Source organism: Bombina bombina, chromosome 8 (assembly GCF_027579735.1).
Source record: "Bombina bombina isolate aBomBom1 chromosome 8, aBomBom1.pri, whole genome shotgun sequence".
Classification (NCBI taxonomy): domain Eukaryota; kingdom Metazoa; phylum Chordata; class Amphibia; order Anura; family Bombinatoridae; genus Bombina; species Bombina bombina.
Genome location: NC_069506.1, coordinates 167630594 through 167652427, shown reverse-complemented (window position 1 = coordinate 167652427; position 21834 = coordinate 167630594). Strand labels below are relative to the sequence as shown.

General features: G+C 36.4%; 1 protein-coding gene across 5 annotated transcripts in view; it reads right to left on the bottom strand.

Annotated features, from left to right (window-relative positions):
* LOC128638620 (pleckstrin homology domain-containing family A member 7) overlaps nt 1-21834 on the bottom strand; it is a 121097-nt gene that overhangs the window by 25862 nt on the left and 73401 nt on the right. For 3 of the 5 annotated variants that reach the window (XM_053690684.1, XM_053690683.1, XM_053690685.1), the window contains 14 exons: nt 18998-19098; nt 18359-18474; nt 16708-17157; nt 13704-14709; nt 13454-13528; nt 12621-12719; nt 11436-11504; nt 10837-10917; nt 8649-8798; nt 8475-8573; nt 4780-4888; nt 3444-3544; nt 1451-1561; nt 552-621 (listed from right to left, as the gene is read on the bottom strand). In XM_053690684.1, the coding sequence (XP_053546659.1) occupies nt 552-621; nt 1451-1561; nt 3444-3544; nt 4780-4888; nt 8475-8573; nt 8649-8798; nt 10837-10917; nt 11436-11504; nt 12621-12719; nt 13454-13528; nt 13704-14709; nt 16708-17157; nt 18359-18474; nt 18998-19098 (2637 nt within the window). The remainder of the gene's footprint in view (nt 1-551; nt 622-1450; nt 1562-3443; nt 3545-4779; nt 4889-8474; nt 8574-8648; nt 8799-10836; nt 10918-11435; nt 11505-12620; nt 12720-13453; nt 13529-13703; nt 14710-16707; nt 17158-18358; nt 18475-18997; nt 19099-21834) is intronic. The other 2 variants (XM_053690686.1, XM_053690687.1) reach the window with 2 other exon arrangements.

Here is a 21834-nt window from a genome sequence, read left to right as displayed (position 1 = left end):
TTTTTACCTACCTTACAATAATCAGAAATATTAATACTCAACTGTGGTCCCATTTGTTATGGTTAATAAAATACTATTACATCTATATTAACATTTAGGCTTCTGTATTCAAGTGCGTCTAAATGTTCTCATGACACTACTTTTTCCATGTGTTTAGTTAGGACAGCCTACAAGTTTTCTATTATTATTAACCAGCACAGGGGAGTTAACTGAGAAACAATACAATGATCAGGGCTCAAAATTTCAAGTCCTAAGCTACTTGACAGGCCAAAATGTTCCAGCCCCCGCCCATCATCTGCCCACACCACACCCCCTCTTTGCACCTGTTTAGCCTTTGTGAAACATCTTATTGTGCAATTATATATATTTTAAACCATAACAAGTTAAATCCTTTTAATACAACCATTACAAATATATACACTTGCTGGTCATTTTGCACAGAGTATAGACAGCATTTATCGCCCTCTCTACTTGCCCCACCATCAATTTCTACTCTCCCAGGGCGAGTGGAAATTTTGAGCCCTGCAATGATGATATTAAACTTTTCATACCTCCGCAGGAACTTGCATTCTTTATTGGCCCAGCATCAATGTGCTGTTCTATAAACTGGTCCTTTTCATTCTGCGGTTAAGAATAACCATGTGGAAGAGAAGAGCAAGATAAATATTGGTTTTTATAGGATTAATTTTTATTTTTTGGAGGCAAATTAAAACATTTTTATTAAAATCTACATTTTAAACTCTAGATTAGCTGCACATAACATCTCGAATATTAAAATAAGTTGCAGTAACCTTGTTATCCAACGATTTACCAACTCTAATATAAGTTACAAACTAACATCACATTATACGCTCTCAATTAACAGGAATACATGTTTTATACCAATAAATTAATATGAACACACACACTATGTCCTGGTGCTCTAGACACCTACCTAGATATTAAACACAGAATATATAGGGAATGAAGCAAAGTTAATAATAGAAGTAAATTGGAAGCTTTTTTTTTTTAAATAAAATGTGCTGTCTGAATCACAAAAGAAAATTTGTTGGGTTTCATATCCCTTTAAGACTTGGCTAAAATGTTTTTCTTTAGCAACACAACATAAATGTTTTCTAATTACAAGGTGCTTACTGTCAATTTCATACTCTGCACAAAGAAGCTGTTCAGCTGACATATTGTGAACGCGCTAGGCACGTGGCGTTTACGGAGCGCTAGGCACGTGGCGTTTACGGTGCGCTAGACAGGTGGCGTTTACGGTGCGCTAGGCAGGTGCTATATAAGTGTTTATGGTGTATATGGACCAGCTTCTGCTGCACTGACCAGGCCAGGGGTATAACAATACTAATGATAATCATATTTTCTTATGAAGTTCTGAAAACGAATTTTGAATACATATTTCTAATTCTAAAAATGTAGTTTATATTTTTGTTTTAGGAGCCGACTCTACCTGATCACTGGAGTGACCTTGGATCTGCTTGTCTGCCCTATTGCTGGGAGTGGTTTGATGATCCTTCGGGAGAGGTGGCCTAGGCGGAACACTCTCGGGGTCCTTTATGGACTAAAATAAATATGTTATGGTAAACTTAAAATAAGCTAGACCCGCAGAATCAGGAAGATAAAACATTACATTTGGATGACGGTTTCAAGTATTAGTCCCATATATCGCAATTTTAAATGGACTTGAAACACAATTTTTTTCTTTCATGATTCAAAGAAGGCATGCAATTTTAAGTAACTTTCCAATGTATTTTTATTATCTAATTTGTTTCATTCTTTTGGTATCCTTCATTGAAAAGCATCCTAGGCAGGCTCAGTAGCTGCTGATTGGTGGCTGCACATATATTCCTCATGTTATTGCCTCACCCATGTGCATTGCTGTTTCTTTAACAAAGGATACCAAAAGAATAAAGCAAATAAGTAAATTGGAAAGTTTTTTTTAAAATTGTATTCTCTATCTGGATAATGAAAGAAAAATCATGTCCCTTTAACATATTTTCACATTTTAAAAACAAATAGCATGCATGTCAAGAATCATCAAGTTGGATTTATAGTAAAAAAAACAAACAACCCCCCCCCCCCCAATATTCATGAAAATATTACACTTTCAAATTCACTGAATGGTGGAAAACTGAACCATACTACATACAATCTGTATGAGTGAGAGCACAGTGCAAACAAGACAGAGTAAAACTAACTATTATTGAGAGCCTTAGTTGATTAAAATTCCTCTGTTCCTTAAAGGGACAATGTACTGTAACATTTTATCCCCTTTAATAGTTTCCCAATGATTAATTTTGCCTAGTGGAGAGCATTCAGCTGTTTACAATTTATTTACGATTATTTTGCTATTTCAAATAGATGATTTTACCTGTTAAATCCGCCACCTAAACTGAAAGTTTCAATACTTACATATTGGCTATAAAAAAGCTATATAAACATAGCCTGTAGAATAAATTACACTCATAGTGGGAGATGGGAGAAATAAGTATTTACATTTTAATTTTCAATTGTTCTCAAAGTATTGGGCTCTGGTATACAGAGAGAGATACGATAAGGAAGTATTTGTGTGTATAGAGTGATAAGATAGAGGTCTGATCCACTTACAAGCTCATCCCATTGTAATTGATTGTGGTTTTATTTATTAATATATATATATATATATATATATATATATATATATATATATATATATATATATATATATATACACAGGTATATATATATATATATATATATAAAAATAAACCTAAAGGAATGCCTTTCTCATACATTTTAAACTCGTCAACTGACAGGACAAGTCATTGTTAACACATATTACAGTACACTGTCCCTTTAACAAGGCTTTAAAAGTAATTTTATTGTCAAGCATTAAAAAATAGACTTATCTAAGTAAGCCTGCAACAAATCCAAACCCATATGGCGGCAATTCACGGGAGCAGTAGGAAACACCAGAGACTGTGGTGCATACTGCGCTTCCAAAAGACAGCAATGTTGCATTTTGATGCTTCACAATGAAATCCATTTTCTTGCTTACTAAAGGGACATTTAACACTAAACACGTTTTATAAGCATCGTGTTGTCACTATTCCCTTCCTTCCTCTAGACATCGGTGCCACCATGTTGGAATCTAGCTTTTACTGCATTTCAGAGTGGACATGTCTGCGCATGTGCAGAAATTCTCCTTTAGAAAACAGCAGTGAAACTTAGGTTTTAAAACGGTGGCACCCATAGTTAGAAAAAGGTGCATGAAATGTACAGTATTTTGTGTTTACTGTCCCATTAAGAAATACTAAAACTATAAATCTATTTAAACCCGTGTTTGGCAAATCCAAATTGTATCCCTGGCTAGCAATGTTTAGATTAATATAAATAAACCATTGTAGTTGGTTCCTTAATTGTGGGGCCAGCATCCAACTTTAAACAATAATTTTCTGTCTTACCTTATCAGTTTCCCTTGATGTCACAGAATTTAGACCAGAATGATGTAGAAAACTCCTTGGAAAAGTTGGTTGTTCACTTACAGGTGATGCTGACATTATTGCTGAAAAATAATATTATAACACTAAAAACACAATCACGTATAATCGAGGAAGAGAAACCACAGCTCCACAAAATTGTATTTAATATTCAAATTCAGTGATCACATGACCAGGGGTCACTTTTTTGAGCATCACTGGACTGCCTCACTCGAGGAATCCAGTGATTGGCTGCTAAGCCTGATACCAGCATGCTGGTATCCAGGCTGCTTTAAAAGTATACAATCACTGTGACTGGCTGTCACAGTAATTGTTTGCACAGCAACAATCAAACTTGACTGTTACTGCACTGTTGCTGGATGCCTTATATGCAGGCATCCGGCAACAGCATGAGACACATGTTTCATGTTATGGAGGCACCCTTGATCTGAGCACAAACAGGCATGCAGTCACAGAAAAACCCTGTCCCTGCGATCACTAGCCTGGGGTGGCCTCCATACTGTTATTTCTGCATTGCCTCACTTGTGGAGCATGCAGAAAAATAGCATGGTCTTGCCACTGTAAGAGTCCAGGATATCAGCGCCATACATGTATGGCACTGGTCCTTAAGGGCTAAAGGACTAGTGTTTTACAGTTAAGGGGTTAAATACAATAGTCTTCACATACTGTAGTAACTACTTTGCAATATAAATTCTGTTAATAAGGCCTCTTTAATGATGCATGTATAGTTACATACACACACACAAACCATATAGGAATCCTTCCCACTAATACACATATCAAACTATTAGTAATATATCTTCTATGTCCCTTTAATTGCTGAGGATAATGTGCCACTAGGGAATACGTGTATAACCGTCTTCAATTACCAAAGTAACCAGCTAACTTGGTTATTCATTACTGCGTTACTTTAAATGTTTTGTCTTTCACGGTCACTCATGATATGTAAAATATAATTGGTTATTTTGAAAAAGCTATATATAAAAAACAAAACAAAAAACACAACACAAAAAAAAAAAAAAAAACACAACAACCACCAGTTAGTCTAATCAAACTCTAAAAAATACTCTAATATTCAACAACCAAACAAGGCCCACATATAAATTACATTATCTATAGAGGGCTGGGTCAGTGTGATATATATTCCTTGCGCTTGCAAATTATTTTTTATAGAAACTAAACAAATTTTCCTAATATGTAACTGTATGCACACACACATACAGTACATATATACACACCCACATACATACAATGTTGTAAAAATACTGTATATAAAGTTTTTACATTTTATGCTACTCACCAGGGTGCCTTGTGGTCTCTGGGATTACATGAAAGTTGCTTTTATTAAAACGAAGTCCAGAGATGATATCATTAATCATCCAGAGATCCCGCTGAGCTGCTGCCTGGTCCTGCATTTTAAAAGAATAAATAAAGATTTTTTTCACCAGACACTGATTTGCTAAACATTTTAAACATTACAAGGACATAACTGTGCAATATATTAAAATGTTAAACGTGGTACCTATCCTTTATTAATATACATAATAAGCTTGATCATACTCAAAGGGTTTGCAAAGAGTTAATACCTATATATGCAGTTGTCAAAGGGAAAGTCTACATGAAAATAATTGTTGTTTAAAAAGATAGATAATCCCTTTATTACCCATTCCCCAGTTTTGCATAACCAACACAGTTATATTAATAGACTTTTTACCACTGTGATTACCTTGTATTTAAGCCTCTGTCGACTTCCCCTTATCTCAGTGCTATTTACCAGCTTTTTAGCCAATTAGCCAATCTATATGGCACACATGGACTAGCACTGCCTGGCATTAAAAAGCTAATAAAATTTACTGATATAAGATGTGGCTTTCTGAAACTAAGAATCAGGCAGAGGAAGCTAGGGAATGGGTAGTAAAAGGTGTTATCTATCTTTTTAAACAATATAAAAATATCAAGTAGACTGTCAGATATTCAAGAGCACAGAGGAAATAATCAGCTGATGGGTGAGCTGATTATCTTACCTGTACTCTAGTTAAGACTGGGTTTGGGAAACACTGTCTTTAAAAGGACACTAAAGTAAAAATTAAAGGCATATGAAACCAAAAAAATGTCTTGTGATTGAGACAGAGCCAACAAAAAATCCAATTTACTTAAAATTGCATGTGCTGTCTGAATGATGAAAGAAAAAATTTGTGTTTCATGTCCCTTTACACTTTCATGATTCAGATAGAGCACACACTTTTAAACAACTTTCCAATTCTCCTACTGAGCTTGTGCTTGCGCTTGCAAGAACTCACTATATATATATATATATATATATATATATATATATATATATATATATATATATATATATATATATATATATATATATATATATATATATATGCATTTTTTTTTATTGGCTGGTGGCTACTCATTTTAAATTCAAACTAAGTGTCTTTGCAATGTCTTTTTGTTATGCATCTGTTACTTATGCTATCCTTTAATACAAGACCATCACTGTTCTGCAAGTTTACTCAAAATACACCTCATCAATGTGTTCATCTCAAATAGGACCTGCTGAGAGGTCAGCATGAGAAGCAGAACAAGGCCCAAGCACCAGCTCAAAGACTTGAGAGAAAACAAGAATCAGCATTACTGGGACCCAAGGTCAGGGTGGGAGATCAGAGGGGGAAAAACTAGAAGTGCTGCTTAGGACATTTGCCATCATTATTGGGGTAGCTCAAGAACTAGATATCACCCCTGTCTAAAAAAAAAAAGTGTGTGAGGAAATGTTTACCCATCAAGCACAGGAATAGATTTGTGTTTCATTCCTGACTGGTTTTCAGGCATAAGTTGGTCAAATATTTTTATACCGTCTTTTTATATAAAATAAATATATTGAAGAAGAAAAAACGTAGTTATTCATTTTTGGGTGGAATGGGGTCAATCCTTCACTGGTCTTAAAATTAGAGAAAATGAAGAAAAACAGAGGGGCGCCTCATGTGTGGTATCGTCAAGTACACAACAATCAAATGACACAGCTCAGGCCAAATGGGTACTCACATATTCATAGAGCACACTCATGTGCTAGTAGAGACAGGCTGCAGAATTATAGAGGTGTGACAGCTCACCCACTGACAAGCACTCTTGGCAAGAAGTGTAGGTACTAGAATAGAGACATAAAATACAAGCACTACATGTGCAGACTATTAATGATATAACCAATAGTATTTTCTTAGTACAGAGGGTACTCACATACTCACGGAGCACACCAATGTGCTTGTGGACGCAGGCTGCAGATTAAAGTAGGTGTGGCAGCTCACCCAAACAAATGGTATCTTGGTAGTGATGTCTCAGATATATAAAAATCCCAATTGGCTCACTCAGGTATTGGACTGATCTTTGTATATGGGTATAGGCAGATAAAGGGTAGAATGAAATCCACTCAAGGAGTAAAAAAATATCCAGATTTATTAAAAAATACAAAGTTTTAAAAAACAACAACAACACAATAGTTGCTGGTATAAGTGGATAATAGGGTGTCAAGTGATCCCCAAATGCTGCAACGCGTTTCTCGGTTCTCAGACCGTTTCATCAGGCATGATGGCATAAATCTGGATATTTTTTTACTCCTTGAGTGGATTTCATTCTACCCTTTATCTGCCTATACCCATATACAAAGATCAGTCCAATACCTGAGTGAGCCAATTGGGATTTTTATATATCTGAGACATCACTACCAAGATACCATTTGTTTGGGTGAGCTGCCACACCTACTTTAATCTGCAGCCTGCGTCCACAAGAACATTGGTGTGCTCCGTGAGTATGTGAGTACCCCTCTGTACTAAGAAAATACTATTGGCTATATCATTAATAGTCTGCACATGTAGTGCTTGTATTTTATGTCTCTATTCTAGTACCTACACTTCTTGCCAAGAGTGCTTGTCAGTGGGTGAGCTGTCACACCTCTATAATTCTGCAGCCTGTCTCTACTAGCACATGAGTGTGCTCTATGAATATGTGAGTACCCATTTGGCCTGAGCTGTGTCATTTGATTGTTGTGTACTTGACGATACCACACATGAGGCGCCCCTCTGTTTTTCTTCATTTTCTCTAGTTTTACCTGGACCAGACAGTGAGGAGGAGGCAGCCATCCCAGCAACTATTTCTATCTTTTTTTGAAGGACTCCCTTCCAGAGGACATTCATACCTCTTTAAATTACGAGTGAACTTTTTGAAGGTTTCTCTTTTCTACATTTGTTGTTACAAAGTTATTGTTACAAACTAATTGGTGAAACAGTAGTTATATGCCTTTTATCTGTTATTAAGTGTCTGTGACGCAATATCTGTTTATTTTTGCAACAGATTTATAAACCACTGTTCTGAAGCGCCCTCTCTGTGACTAGGTCACTTGTACATGGTCTTAAAATTAGCCTATGCCTCTATCAGAAAAATTGTCCTAATAAATGTAATGATCTGTTTAAATGAACAATTCACAATAATAAAATGATACATTTTAACTTAAAGGGACATTATACACTCTTTTTTTTCTTTGCATAAATGTTTTATAGATGATCTATTTATAGATCCCATAAAGTGTTTTTTTTTTTTTAAAGTTTTGCTTATTTTTAAATAACATTGCTCTGATTTTCAGACTCCTAACCAAGCCCCAAAGTTTTAGGAGGATAGAGATGTATACCTACTCCAGCTTGCTCCTGTTTGTGTAAAGGTTTTTTTTCATATGCAAACGAAGGAGGGGGTCTTATTTCCCACTTGCAGTGGGTGTTCTATTAACCTTTTCAACAGAGCTAAACTGAGAGCTTCTAAGTAAGTTTTTAAACAGTTCTATACTGGATTTTTATATCAGTATCTTTGCATCTTATTCTTTATAGTAGTGTCTATTACATGCAGTTATATGAAAATTGGTGTATACCGTCCCTTTAAGTATGAACAGTAAACGTTAATGCAGACTTATCCAGAACATAGATAGAAATGCTATAGAAATACCTGAGGATGACCAATTTGGCTTACACGTTCCAACGTCTCTCTTAATGCGTGAAGATCGTTCTCAAGAGCTCTATACTCCTCCCATGCTCTCTCTCTTTCCTAATACAAAAAGCATGGTTAGAATAGGATAAGACAGCAGGGAAGAGAATAGTATTGTCATGAAGCAAAACTCACCAGGGAAAGATCACACAGTCTTGCACGGATATACACAAGGTCATCCTGCAGTAGTCTTTGCTGGTACCAGATGTTCTCAATCACATGCTCTTGACCTTGGAACTCGTCAAGGTGATGATGGGTTAGCTGTAAGGCATCCTCCAACTTCTCCTACCATAAAATTAAAATGGAAAATATACACCATTAAAATGGGGGGGGGGGGTTCATGGTGCACAGCACTCATGCTCTCCATGGAGATATAAAATTATTTATAAGTGGTCTAAATGTGTCTTAGAGAACAGATAATCACTGCTGCATTCTTTTCTTTGTGTCTGGCAGAAATGAACTGCTGTGTACGTTTGAGAGAAACAGGAGGCAAATATAAGCTAAAATAGGTGGATGTAGGCAGTTTGTGGGAGGTCAGCAGGTTTCTCAGTGGTTATGGCAGCACTAAACCTAAATACATGCATTTCATAAGCACATAGTAAAAGAACGGAACACTTTTTTGTGCTACAATTTCCCTTTCATGTTAACAACTTTTAGTAGTCAAAATACTTGGACAGGTAAATATTTATTAGTCAACAAGATTTAAGAGACTGAATCATATTATAGTGTCATCATATTCTAGAGAATAAAGAAAAACATGAAATAACCTGATGACTTCTGAAGACAAAATTGTTAAATAGACCGTAAACACCTTGATATTTTTTATATAAAATGTTTGGTTACGGGTTATGCATAATGAAACCACTAGATTTTATTTATTTTGCTCCCTTGTCTTGTAATTCTGAAAATAGAGCAATTTCTAACTCTCAGCCAATGAAATGCACTCTGCTGGCTTATCTAGGCTAACCCTGTTGCATGACTAACTGATAACTGCAAAACAATTTACTTTATACTAACTTTATGACAGAGGTTAATCTAGGCCTATTGTATAGAACCAAGCTCCAGGTAGGAATACCAGGTATCCAGCATCAACCAGACAGTCTCGTTAAAGGTTTGCAAAAATACTAAGCACTTACATGTTCAGTTTTTTATAATTCCCTGTTAGTTAAATATTAAAGATCTTCTCTGCCTCTATGCATTGGAAACATCGCTCAGAACAAAGTGATACTGCAAATACACTACTACAGTTTTACTAACGGACAAAGAAGTTTATTAAAATAATCCCCTGCTATCTTGCTGTCACTACTAGAGAGGAGCCCAGGTAGAGTCTGGAAGAATTGGTGATACTCAGCAGAGACAGCAGAACCATGTGAAGCAAGTTGTGGAAGCCTGGAGAAGAATCTGCCAGCGTGGGGGGAAAAACAACTTGCAGTTGAGTAAGATGTGTATATTAGTCACAGTAGGAGAATAAAACTGCTGTGAAGAAAAGATTTGCCAGAAGAGAGTTGTTTAACAAAACAAGAACACTGAAAAAGCAAGCAGTGCCCTCTTGTGGCTGAAAAATACAACCTGTGCTGCAAATTACCTGCAACCACTATACAACTTCTGGAACTCATGTCTGGACAGTGAGAAAATGGCGCACTGGAAGTATTTACCAATCTGGAGACTGTAGGAGAATCTAATCAGTCTGGTCCCAGGATTACCATGAAAATACCACAAAACATTGTAGCAAATGTATGGCTTTGTAGAACTACATGATTATGTCTACAACTATGCATTTTTTTTACAGAAATATCTACTTCTATAAAAATGTTTAGACTTGGGGGGAAAAAAATTAAATTTTCTTAATGTTCAAAATAGATATGCACATCTTCTATTTCAGCAATAAGATATATATATATATATATCTATATCTATACACGTGATACTAATGCAAAATGTCCTGATTTAATTCATTAGAGCATGTAATGTTTACATTACATTACTCACAGTAGCTTACTATGTGTTTAACCCCCACAAAGGAATTAAACACATAGGTAAAGTCCTGCATTGCAGCTTCTCATAGCAGGACACAGCAGTTAATTGGCGGCTACTTGCGACTGGCACCGATTAGCTCACCAGTTGTGTTCTGCTCAGAAGCTTCACTGCTTGCAGTTAGGACTTTACCTACATTATGTGCTTGACCTCTTTGTGGGGGTTAAACACATAGTAATATAGGGTTAGTAATAAAAAAAAAAATCACATGCACTGATGAAACGGAGCTTGGAATGTCCCTTTAACTCTAGGAATCCCTGCATTGTCATCATCAGACACACAAAATTACCTTCTCTGCCCTAAGGTGATCCGATTCATCTTCAAGACTTACAAGGAGCCTATCCTGACCACACATCTTTGTCAGAAGAACCTGTCATAACAAGAACAAAGGATTAAAAGAAGGCTGAATATTTTCTGTATGATTAGCTTTTTAAAGCCTTTAATTCAGGGTATTTGTTATAAAATCTGTCCTCATTTTCTTTTTATCGTTTCAAAATTGTGTATTTACACCATTTGCAGCTCCAGAATAGAAATGCAGCACTGTAATCAAGCGGAACACATCTGGTGAGCGCATGACAAGAGACATATGTTGCCACCAATCACCAGTTGGTTCCCAGTAGAGCACTGTTGCTTCTGAGCCTGCCTAGGTGTGTTTTTTAACAAAGGATACCAAAAGGATTAAATACATTTAATAATAGAAGTAAATTACAAACTCTTAAAATAGCATGCTCTATCTGGACCATGAAAGCTTCATTTTTGGTTTCATGCCCCTTTAATTTATGCAGTCAATGAAGGATGGAAAAGAGGGGTAAAAAAAAAAACATTAGATAGAAAGAGGAAATTGTCATGGAAGAATTATTTTTATGATAAAATGTGCATGGTACTAACATCAATGCTGTTCTCTGTGAGGCGCACTGGGTGAAATACTCGTTCCCGATACTGTGCTGGTCCAGTTGGCTACAAAAAATAAAATAAAGGAAGAACAAGACATGAGCAGTTAAAGGGGAGGAGATAAGTGTTCATTGTATGTAAAGTTGATTCAGGAACAGCATTTACAAAAGTGCTGGCCTCTCCCACTCCCAGTATAATTTGCTCTAAATGTCTTGTTTATATAAATTCTCTGTACCCAGTGCTCCTGTAGGGACATTTTTAGTATAGGAGGGAATGTCATTAGGAAAAAAACTGATTTTTCAAATGACAAAATAAAGGTAAAATCAGATTTTTCTAAACAATTTAACACGCCCCAGCAGGTTAAACAGGTCATTAGGAACATGCTAAAAATATATATATATTTTTTTACAGTACACTGTTCCTTTAAGATTATGACTAAGTTAAGATTGCAAAAAAATAATATATGTCCCTTTAAATACTGCATAGTATTATGCGTTTTGAGAGGATTTAGATGCGTTCCTATTAAGATTAAGAAAGAATGTTTTTATAGTTTTAAATCCCTTTATTACCCATTCCCTAGTTTTACATAACCAACACGGTTATATTAACACACTTTTTACCTCTGTGATTACCTGTATCTGCAGACTGCCCCCTTATCTCAGTTCCTTTGACAGACATGCATTTTAGCCAATCAGTGCTAACTCTTAAATAACTCCGCAAAAGTAAGAACAGTATTATCTATATGGTACACATGAACTAGCGCTGTCTAGCTGTGAAAAACTGTCAAAATGCACTGAGATAAGAGGCGACATCCAAGGGCTTAGAATTTAGCATGAGCCTACCTAGTTTTAGCTTTCAACAAAAAATACCAAAAGAACAAAGCAAAATTTGATGATAAAAGTAAATTGTAAAGTTGATAAAATGTCATGCCCTATCTGAATCAGAGTTAAATTTTGACTGGCCTGTCCCTTTATCATAACTAAAATCCATCATTGCATTAATAATGTTTACAATAGGCCAATACATAGAAAGGCTTCCTCAGGTTTTATTATGCTCTGGCAAGTCTGATATTTACTACTGACATTTCTTGAAGTTTATATATTCACTATATAATATGCATTTTATTTTTGTAAGAAGTTATTTCCCAGTTTATTCATGAACATAGTTACATAAAAGCCATACCACAGCACTTAGAGACATCCTTTTTCCAGCAGGTACGTGAGCGCCGCCCCGATTTGAGACTGGAGGCAGTGGGGGTAATTGGGAGTAACTGACTGATCCCTAAAAAAACAACAACAGAGTATGTTAAACATGTTCAAGAATAGACTACTCGGTGCATAATTATTATAACTCATAAATTTACTGGCAAACATTTTAACAAAACACAAATAAGTAACAGGAAGAATATAATAAATTATCTAGAAAAATGATAAAATCAATAAATTCAGGATGCTGTATGATTCTTACCTGGACCCTTATTCTATATTTTTTTTTATTTTTGAATATAATTTTATAGTTTACTAATGTAAATAAATTCCATTATTATAGTTTGCTCTTCCTGATCAAATATGACTGACATGGTTTCAATATAACTACTATTTAACCCCTTAATATTAAACACATAGTTAAAGTCAGCTCTGGAGCATCAATGAACTACCGGGATCTAGCTAAATAGACGTCTGAAGAGGCATATGTGTAACCACTAATTAGCAGCTAGCTCCCCCACTAATGCATTGCTGCTCACGAGCCTAGCTAGGTATGCTTTTCAACAAAAGATACCAAGAAAATAAATTTAAAATAAAAAGCAAATTAACTCTTAACTGATGCATGTTATCTGAATCATGAACATTTAATTCCTACTCTAACATATACAGAAATCACAATTAAACAATAACTTCAAAGTTGTTGTTTTTTTAATTAAATTTTAATACAATACCACCTCCTATGTTGTAATATACCAAGTTAAGTTTTGAAAAATTATATATTTTTAAAAATCATCACAATTTTCAGCTCACCATCTTTGTCAAGTGCCGTGGTGGGCAACCAATAGCTCGGCCAGAAGTTGGAGGAAGTAATGTCCTCTCAGAGTACTGTTGTCAAGAGAAATAATGAAACTGTAAACACCAGAAACCTTCTTTTGAGTGTACTATTTAATTAAGAACACATTTGTAACAATACTAACTACACGTTAACTTTAAAGTATTTATGAACACTAAAAACCTAACTAAAACGTTGTGGACATACGCCACTATAAGGTAATCTTACCCTTGGCGCTTGGTTTCTGTGCCTTCTGAGTGACGGTGTTAATGACATCTCCACTGGGTACTCTTCAACTATAACTCGTTCAGCTGAAGCATTTGGTCTCATTTGTAACCTATTGCTTGGATGGGTTCTGGATGGCAAAGGTATACCACATCCATCTACCATTCTGTCATCTTCTGCACCCAAAGGCTGAGATCTTCTGCTGTATCTGCTTGGCCCCTTCACCATTGTTGAAGAAGAATAAGTGTCATCATGAGGCAAGACATCATACCTATCAGATGGTGTTTGTGGTCTTGATGATTTTACAATATGGCTTCTGGTTCTGGAACTTGTAACAAAATACTCCCCTGTTCTTTCTTCATTGTGCCTTGATATAGGTGCAGAAGTGCCAGACCTGTCTTCTGAAGGAACAATGTCCACACGGCCAATGGGCGCATTGGATCGAATAGGTAATCTGATTTGCGAAGGAGATCCAGGTACCGCCAGATCCTCATTGGAAGCTACTTGAGACTGATTGGCTTGAACCTTTGGACTAAAATTAGGACTATTAGGAACAGCTCTTCTTGTCGGACTCCCAACATTTGGCATATTTTTTGCATGGGAAGTGTCTGAATAGTCTGTAGCTTTCTCTCGATTCAAAGGGCTTCCATACTTAGCATTTGGAGGAGAGCCCCTCTTTGATATTCTTGGCCTAGAAAGATCAGAAGGTGTTGGTGGAAGAGAGTAAGATCTTGAAGCCTTGACTATTCTTTGAACTACATACTCTGGTCTTTCAGTTGAACTAGGTGTTAGATTTCTGCTATCCAAAGAGTCTGATAACTCAGATTGTGAAACTAATTTCTTATCTCTTGAGCCCCAAACCCTTTCCATAATTTCTGAACTGTACATGTGTGCAGGAGCAATTGCAGGAGATGAAGGAGCAGAGCGGGAGTGAGGCGAGGCATAAACATCATGTGGGCATTCAAATCCCTTCTGAGAAAGTCTTGAAGGGCTCCTAGTGCAGTAAGATCTGTGGATAAGAAACACCATTTATAAAAAAAATGTATACAAGCACACTAATTTACTAGTTTCATGGCCTGTCTAATACAAGTTCTGTACATACAAATGCATAGAATGCTTATATATCTTCATTCAAATCCATTAGTGGTTGTCATGACACTCATGAGGAGTAATTGATACCTGGATTGGCTACCCAGCAGAGGTGATATGTCTTAGCATTGCCAGGTTAATTTGAACTGCTCGCTCTTTGTGTAAAATATGTATTTGTTCAGGAATGCTTTAGTCTTAAGACCCCCTTCCTCTCCCTTTCTCTTATACCATGGTTTGCATTGAAATTTAGCTAGTTGTAAATTAGCAAGGCCAATGGTCTTGACAAGACAAAGGAAAACTAAGTTTGTTTTCTTGTTTGTTAACATGGTAATTGTGCATGTATAAGAACACACAAACCAAATGGCAAAAAACAGCAAGAAAATGCAGCATGAAAATGGCAAAAGTGATTTAAAGGGCCATGATACCTAAATGTTGAAACACTTGAAAGTGATGCAGCATAGCTGTAAGAAGCGGACTAGAAAATATCACCTGAACATATTTTACCTCAAAATGTCCTAAGTATTCACACCCAAATGCAAAAGACTTTAAGCAGCAAACCAGTATGTCTATCCTGGGACAGGCAAGGGAGTGAGCCTCATGCACACTCGTGTTATTTTCCTATTTAATTTAAAGGAAGTTTACTATGAAATCTTATGAGAGTTAAGTCAAATCTTATGAGAATACAGTAAGAGAGTTCATGACCTCAGCACTGTTGATGCCGATTGGCTGCAGTTCATTTCTTAATTATTGGTTTTACCTGCAGCTGAAGTATAATTTTTACACAGCAATTACTCTGGTGAGCTGAGGAAATTGTGAGGTAAAATGGGCTTCAATATGCTTAGAAGCGCCTATCACAGAAAAAAAAAAAAAAAAAAAAATCAAGCACAACTTTCTTCACCACCTCCATGAAAGGCAAAGTTTGTAAAACTAAGGTATGTTTGAGGTAGGAGGTGTATTTATAGGCATTTTGAGGTTTGGGAAACTTTGCCCCCTCCTGGTAGGAATGTATATCCCATACGTCACTAGCTCATGGACTCTTGCCACTTACATGAAAGAAATCTTCAATTTTTTTTACATAGAGATGCTCAGGTAATATTTTCCCGTCAGCTTTTTACAGTTGTACTGCATCAGTTTCAAGTGATTTAGCATTTGAGTATTATGTCCCTTTAAGAGATCAACGCTATCAAAACAACAAAATTCCATAAATCTGCTAGATTGAAGTATGGCTGCTGTATTCTCAGGATGAAAAGTATTGGTGAAGTAATGCCTTTGAATTTAAAAACCTCTGAGACACTTTGAACAGGTCTTTCAACAGATTTGAATAAATCCCAATATTTGAGTGTTCATGAGGGTATTTATGTATAGAAGAAGAAGAAACAGATCATTTATAACCGATTCTTGTTGCCATATCTCCTGCCAGGTCTCTCTTTCTATGCTTTATTGTGTAGTGGGCAAACCTAGAGTCACTTAAATTCCAAATCTTGCACAAATAAGCATTTCACAACTTGCATTCCTTGTGAACGATTTCCAAGATTACAAGTTATGTATGGAGCACTTTTATAGTATGACATGGTTTTTAAAATACTTATGCATATAGATCAATATGTAAATTATTAAAAAACTATTATAAAACAAACTATTCGCTTATTTGCAGGTTTACATACTATGTTGTAAGAGGTTTACAGAGATGAGTAGTGATTTTCATTTTGCATATTAACACCATTTATGAATAGAAATACATGAAGAAGGGTTTAACAAATGTTGAGATTGGTACCCCTGCTTACCAAACATTTTTTTGGATTAGCCTAGATAGCTACACACATCCTTTAGATGGCTCATACATATGTCCAGCCAGCTCCTCTGTCTGATATTAGTTTGTCAGACCGTTACATAAAACATTCTCCCATCAATTACTTACTCTGATTCCTTAAAAGAAGTTTGATCTTTATGTACAGGTGCCCACTCTTCATCTTCAGGAATTGAGTCATTTCTTTCAATGGATTTTTTGCTTTCTGCATCTTGTTTGTTGCAAGCAAATTCCATGTTCTTCAGTCCATTTTCAGGAGTGGGAGGAGGGACTGACCCACTTTGGGATGTGAAAGTGAAATGTTGCATGGCATCAGACAAAGACTCTCTGAGCCCACTAAATAAGCTATCTTTCTCCAGGTCTTCACTCCTGTCCTGTTCTGGGAGACTCTCCCTGGAACTCTCATCTTGCGATCTTGTCTCGGATAGCTGTGCAATCTCAAGGGATTCGGCACTCTTGGCATGTTCACCCCCAGGACCAATCGTAGTGTGAGAAAAATCCTCATAGCTGGCATACAAGTCATCATGTGGAGAATCAGCCAGATGGTGCCCACGGCTACTCCTGAATGAGATGGATATATTTAGTCATTGTTATGACATCTGAAATCATATACTTGATACATGCTCAACCAAAATGTGAGTACTTTTTCTATATAAATGGAAAATATATTTTACTTAGAATGCAAGGAGAGAGAACTACCACTTTCTAATAGACTGAAACAAGAAATCAAGTGATTATTGCTGCAAGCCAAAACAATCCTTGTCCTCAGCACTGGAGGTGAGCTCCTGTCTTCGTGTGCACTCTTACATAATTAAAAGGGACACTGAACCCAAATTTTTTATTTAATGATTCAGATAGAGCATGCAATTTTAAGCAACTTTTTAATTTACTCCTATTATAATTTTATCTTCGTTTTCTTGCCATCTTTATTTGAAAACTATTTTAGGTTCAGCACCATGGATAGCGCTTACTTACTGGAGTCTGACATTTACCCACCAATAAGTAAGCATAACCCAGGTTTCTCAACCAAAAATGGGCCGGCTCCTATGCATCACATTCCTGCTTTTTAAATAAAGATAGCAAGAGAACGAAGAAAAATTAATAGGAGTAAATTAGAAAGGTGCTTAAAATTGCATGCTCTATCTGAATCATTAAAGAAAAAAAATTGCGTTTAGTGTCCCTTTAAAGGGACATTGCTGGTGCGAACAATTGAATATACATATTGCTGCAAATCTACATTATATTTTTGCTGTTAGGCTTTCTAGTTTACCCATATAAAAAATCTCACATTTATCACACTTCTATGCTTCCATCTTCAGTTTTAACATATCTGTATCTGTAAAATAGCCATATGCACTGTATACTGCTGCCATATGAATACAGCTGGCATATAATTGGCTCACATACAAAAACCACCATACTTACACTGCTCCAAGCATTGGGGGAGTTACAGTTATATTATTTACACGTTAAACTTATCTATAAAAACAAAAAATGTTTGTTTGTCAAGATTTAAAGGAACAACCACCAGCTTAGTTTAGAATTGTTTGTTAAAGGGACATGAAAGGAATAAAACAGAATATTAGACACTTTTCCTAAATATTTGTTATCGGATGGAAGTCTAGGCTGGTGTTAAATCCTCCACAGTTAAGTTTACCCACACTTAAACTTTCAATATTAGCAAAAATTGTTTTACAAAATCCGGCTATTAAGAAAGCGCTGCTATCTGAACTCTACAAATGCTGAACATATTCTATATTACTTGTTTTTGTCTTCAGCAACCACAAGAGCAGATTGGTTCATGGCTCGTATCCAGGCATTCATATCCTCATGTGTGTCTGCTCCAAAGTAATAGGTCCGCATGCCAGGATGCTCTGCCTGCAATCAAAGCAGAGAAACAGGGAATCATATAGGACTGATACATAATATTTGTTGTAAATAAATTTCTTTATTAATATGATTATAACTAAAGTGAAAAAAATAGGTTTTGACTTGTGGGTAAAGTAATTAAATGGGACTCAGAACTTTTATACTGAAAGTTTCTGTAAGTATAGGCTATAAAAAAAAACACATTTGTATGTACACAATGTGATAAAATGAGATCTAATTTCCCTGCAAGCTCAACCCATTTTGAAGAACAAAACCAGATATTTCATATACAAAATTATAACAAGATTTTTTAAATATATTTTATACTCTGCAGCTGGTATAACAAGTCGTTGGAAACACATTTTACAGTATACTGTCCTTAGTCTCATACAGTTTTTGAAAATATTTCCCGCCACTCCCCCTCTATAAATTGTATGTTATTTCAGTTAATGTCAGTACAACCGTACCAAATACATTTACCTTCTACTAACTAAATGTAACAATATTTCTGAGAAGCCTCACAGAACCATACCTTAAAGCTGAACCTCCGATTTTTCACCTCTCTAGGACTGGCAGGTAGGATTTCATAACTTGGTAAAAGGATACTGCCCAGCACAGTCTCCTCTCTGCTGTCTGCAATACAAAGCGTTTAGGAAAGAGAACAATTTAATTTAAGCTATTTCAGCTTAAAGTTTTACTAATCAATACTATGTATAATATAATTACACTAGTAATCTGATTAGCAAGGCTTTATAGTGGGACAATAAAAATACTTTGTTATATTTTACTATTGCATTGTTTTCTCAAAGTATTAAAAGGGACCGTAAAGTCAATTAGACATTCGTGATCTAGACAGAACACAATTTTAAGCAACCTTCTAATTTACTTCTATTTAATTTGTTTCCTTCTCTTGTCTTTGCTGAAAGGTTTATCTAGGAGCAGCAAAGAAACTAGGTGCTGGTGTGTGTGTATATATATATATATATATATATATATATATATATATATATATATATATATATATATATATATATATATATATATATATATATATATATATATAATATGTCTTAAATAGGATTGCACACTCAAACCAATTAGTACTGCCACGGTGCGCTGCTAACATCAAACCCAAGTACTTCCAAAAAGCAGGCACTCACTGGGCTTCATCTTAAAACATATAAATTTATTTCAAAAGTTTAAAAGACAAACGTTTCGGCACTACATTGTGCCTTTGTCAATGTCATAACAAAAAAACAAACAAACAGAGTGCAGCTCCACACCCCAAAAATCAATATTTACACATTAAAAACATACCCTTAAATAGTGTTTGAACTCCTTGTGTATTGCCGCCATTCATTTGTATACGCCTTTCCAGACCCCTAGTACTGACGTCACACTGACACGCTAGTCGTGCCTAGCGTGATGACGCATAGCACGGCGTTGCCATAGCAACGTCAGAAGCGTCTCATCGGCGTATAAGCCAGATGATAGGGAGCATCCTGATTTGCTGTGCGCATGCTTGCCACTGAACGTTACCGCTAGCATAGCCGTTGCTGAGAGTAATAAACAAAACTTCTTAACTCAACAGCAAACCCTCTGGGTATTCCCTATATGTGGCCAAGGTGAACATGAACCTCATATTGCACTAATATTACAAATATGGAAACCTATGTACATGTCCCCCAATATGCTGGAATACAAATATATAGCAATCCACTATAGAAAACAGCTGCTATCTGGCTCTGTCCCCATAATGCATAGTGTTACCTTAGTTAGGTTCAAAAAACACATGGTAACTAAAGTGCAGTAGTGGCTAAATATTACAGATATTATAGCACAAGCATAACAAGTGAAACGAATCCAAAGTCTTAAAATAATAACACTTTAACATAAGCCAAAAGGACCTGGGACCCTTAGATATTAAGAAAAATCCCCTGCATACTTCAAGCCAATGAGAGTATGGTAGGTGATAAAAAAATGAAAATGAAAGCGGACACCCTAGACTCCTCTTTGTCTTCTGGGCATTGGTTATTACTAATAAAAAGGGCTAAAATCCAAAGTGGTGTTAAGTCCCTTCGGGGCCAGAGTTCCCAATTTATAAATAGATCTGCTTTCACATTGGAGCCCAACACAGCGGCAAGCCCACCAACCCTTCACTATATGGTGAGAGAGAGTGAGAGAGAGTGAGAGAGAGTGAGAGAGAATGAGAGAGAGTGAGAGAGAATGAGAGAGAATGAGAGAGAATGAGAGAGAATGAGAGAGAATGAGAGAGAATGAGAGAGAATGAGAGAGAATGAGAGAGAATGAGAGAGAATGAGAGAGAGTGAGAGAGTAAGAAAGAAAGAATGAAAGAAAGAAAAGAAAAGAAAAGAAAGAAAAGAAAGAAAAGAAAGAAAAGAAAGAAAAGACGCAGCAGAACTCCACTGACCCAGTCATCCAAATTGAAGGCTATAAAAAGGACTGAGACAATCCTTCCTGCCTTACCGACCACTGGTCCTCTAGAATGCTTAGTTGAACACAGAGAATAACATGAGCACTCTGCGCCTCTACCAGACCAGCCAAGCAGAGCAACGCCACGTGTCTGAACAGCTACCAGACAGAACTGAACCCAAAACAGGACCAGCCTGCAATCCAGGTCCTAACCGTCAAGCCGCATAAATTCTCCCTCAGAGGGGAAGGAGGAAAACATCCTATCAGATGAAAATAAAATACAAGGCAACCCATAGGTTAACGCCCCCCCAAAAAAACAGGCCTACCGCAGGACCAGCCAAACGGAGCCCTGATCATCCAAAAAAACTGGAAAAGATCTCAATACATGGACAATCAGAAGATTACATCATCCCCACGTCTAATGAGATGCCATTCGAAGAGCAGACCGCGAAGGTGCGCAATTCTGTAACAAAAGGCACAACACTCAGGGACAGTCGCACCCGCAGGGAACTGTACAGTCCAAGGTGGAATACCCGTGACAACAGGAGCAGGAAAAGGAAGGCACAACCCTGTCCTCAAACTCTATTCAATTTAGGAAATAAAAGGTTAATCAGGCAATATGACCTCTGGAACCCCTGAATTCGCCAAAAACATCCTTTAGAAGAAGCGCAAATTCCTAAAACTAAAGTCTGGTTCCTCCGCAGCTGGAGGTTGAGAGGCAGCAGACTGACCCAGAAAGATCATACTCTGAAGTCTCAGAAAGAACTTCATCCTCAGATAACCCTATCAGTTAAATCCAAAAATTATTTGATGTACTCTAAGACATATGGAACATAATTGAGAGGGGAAACTAGGGCCTCCTACCCATATAAACCGGAATTGCTATTTAGGAATAGAGGGAGTGCCCTCCAAAAAAAACGACACCTCTATACCCCA